Below are 2,672 nucleotides of genomic sequence, written 5' to 3'. Positions count from 1 at the left end.
TCTGGCTGTACTTCTTCCAAGATAGATTGTTTGCAATAATTTTTTTCTAAGCCCTGAGCTTGATATACAATGACCAAAAAATACCCTACTCTAGTACCTTTGCATTGATTCACAATCACTGCTAATCTAATTTTTAAGCCAAAAATATTTCCTTAAAGGTTTTCATTTAAAATTTTAATTTTAGTGCTTTCTAGATTAAAGTATTGGTTTTTTGGTCTCCTTAGCTGATGTGCTGCAAGAAGAAACTGCAATTATGAACATTCTGTTCTTCCGTTATTAAAATATTATCATTTATATAACAAGGACATACGCAATGAATTTTTAATGATGCATACTCTCTAATGTAAGAAAAATGAAAAAAGGAATCCCATTTTTCCTTTTTGCCATCAAAGGAAGTCTTTAGAATTAGATTTCTATTCTTTGTTCTGAGAATAAGATTTATATTAAAGCAAGGTAGATAGAGTAAATAAATGTGAAAATGCTAACTTCTCACTGAAGATAACTAGAGTTCTCCTTTTCTATTCTTCAGCTGAATCCAAGGCAGTGGAGCCATATCTCTGAAAGTGCCAAAGACCTAGTACGTCGAATGCTGATGCTGGATCCTGCTGAGAGAATCACTGTTTATGAAGCACTGAATCACCCATGGCTTAAGGTACATGCACTCAGAGGGGGCCATCTGTGCTTTGTTGAACACTTCCAATGACAGGAGCCACTTTTTCTTTTTATTACAGTTTGTTCATCTTTCTTGTTTGGTGGTTTTTTTCTTGTTAGGTGTTTTTGCCCATCTTCTATAAATATCAGAGTATAAGATATACTGTTTTGAGTTGATATTATTTCATTTTGGGGGGGTGTGCTTTACATAATTATTTTCATTTATTTCGGTAGATTTTAGATAAGACTTTACTGGTTGTTGCTGTGTTTTAAGGGAAAAGGCAACTTCTTAAAATTCTTTTTATATCCTGCCTTGCTAGTGAGTACTAAGGAAAGTTGTAACTTGAAGGAACTAGACATCATGCCCCAGAGAGATGTGAGTGCTTCACGAGGCCCTAGTTTCAGTTTATTACATGTGTCTTCAGAAAGCAGAACAAGGCCAGTGAGGAGAAATTGCAGAGACAGCTGTTGCCTCCTTTTAAGGAAATGCGTTTTTAGAATGGACAAATCTATCTTGGGAGGCAATAAGGGTCTTACCACTGCTGATTTCCCAGTACTGTCTGATTATGATATCATATGTTTCCCAAAGTAGGCGATACGGCCCCCGACAGGGTACCGGAACCATTCTGTAGGGTTGCAAAAACTGATACCTACACCTTATCTTGGATTATGGGCTATAGTACAAAAGTTTTCATTGTCATGGGGGTGCCTAGTAATTTTTTTCTGAAAAGGGGGCATAGGCCAAATAACTTCGGGAACCTATGATATAGTTCAATAATTCCAGGAAATTCTCACTCTAGAGATGAGAAAACTAAGGCTCAGAGAAACAATCTTGCTCTGCAAGTTGCAGAAATTGTCAATGGTGGAACCAGGATTTTAGTCCAGCCTACTAAAACACTTTCACTTATATGCTAAATCTTTCTTATTCAAGAATATTGCTACAGCAGGTTTACCCTTATCTGCACCAGCAGTTTCCTATCTCAGTTGGATATAACATGCCATTTATTTTATGTATGTGTGTAGATGTGAGTGAGCCCCAGTGGCTCTGTAGGCTGTGTTGGGCTGCTGATGCCAATGTCAGTAGTCTGAACTCACCAGCCCCTCTAAATGAGAAAGATGGAGCTATCTGCTTCCGTAAAGATTTATGTAGGATCTGTGTAGGATCACTATGAGTGGGAACCCATTTGCTGTCAGTGGGTTTGGGTTTGATTTAGACACACACACACACATATGCACAAGGGAGTTTCAAAAACTGTAAATTCTTCTGTTGATCCTTAAGTCACTCCTCCAGCTTCTCCTCCTATTCTCCACTCCTCTTGGCCGTAAACTTCTTAGAAAGAGTTGTCTGTACTCACTTTATTTGGGTTCTCCCCTCCTTTTGTCTTGAACCGACTCTACTCAGGCTTGAAACTCCCACTCCACCGAAATGGCACTTAGCAAATTTCAGACCTTGGCATTTCAGCAACATTTACCATCCACCCTCCTGAAACACTGACTCACCTTGGTGGTTTAGCAGCCACTGCAATCACCTTTTTCCCCCATCTAGTTCTGACAGTTCCTCCTCAGCTCCTACACACACCACCACCACCCCTTCTTCATTTTGGAATATTAGAGTTCTCCATCTTGGCTCCTCTTCTTTTTCTACATCCCTTGGAGACCTCTTGGTATCTATTTTAATCACAAAACTGTATTTATGTCTGCTTTTCGCTTCTAAGTCACTTCAGAAATCATTTTGATTGTTAATTAGATGGGCTCACCTGATCTTAATAACTCAGTGTTATCTATACCCAGCTGATCCTTATGTTTATATCTTCATCCCAGCCTCTCAGCAGAGGTATCCCTAACCCACTATGCAATGGGGCTCCTTGATAGGACCCCAATTTCATCTCCTACTACTTTCCCCTTCTCTCTCTCTCTGTTACTGTGGCTCAAGTAAAAAGCAAATGTTTTGAGAATGATGAGGGCAACAAATGTACAAATGTGCTTGACACAATGGATGGATGGATGGATTGTGATAAGAG

The 2,672-nt window shown here is 39.1% G+C and overlaps 1 protein-coding gene across 9 annotated transcripts in view; it reads left to right on the top strand.

Moving 5' to 3' along the window:
- The window catches only part of CASK (calcium/calmodulin dependent serine protein kinase), a 512,028-nt gene that overhangs the window by 386,218 nt on the left and 123,138 nt on the right, over positions 1-2,672 (top strand). For all 9 annotated transcript variants that reach the window (XM_004714576.3, XM_045289402.1, XM_045289401.1 and 6 more), the window contains exon 8: positions 530-652. In XM_004714576.3, the coding sequence (XP_004714633.1) occupies positions 530-652 (123 nt within the window). The remainder of the gene's footprint in view (positions 1-529; positions 653-2,672) is intronic.

This window comes from Echinops telfairi, unplaced genomic scaffold (genome assembly GCF_000313985.2).
Source record: "Echinops telfairi isolate 266 unplaced genomic scaffold, ASM31398v2 ScPeMD7_26;HRSCAF=91, whole genome shotgun sequence".
Lineage (NCBI taxonomy): Eukaryota > Metazoa > Chordata > Mammalia > Afrosoricida > Tenrecidae > Echinops > Echinops telfairi.
This window is presented reverse-complemented; position numbering and strand designations above follow the sequence as displayed.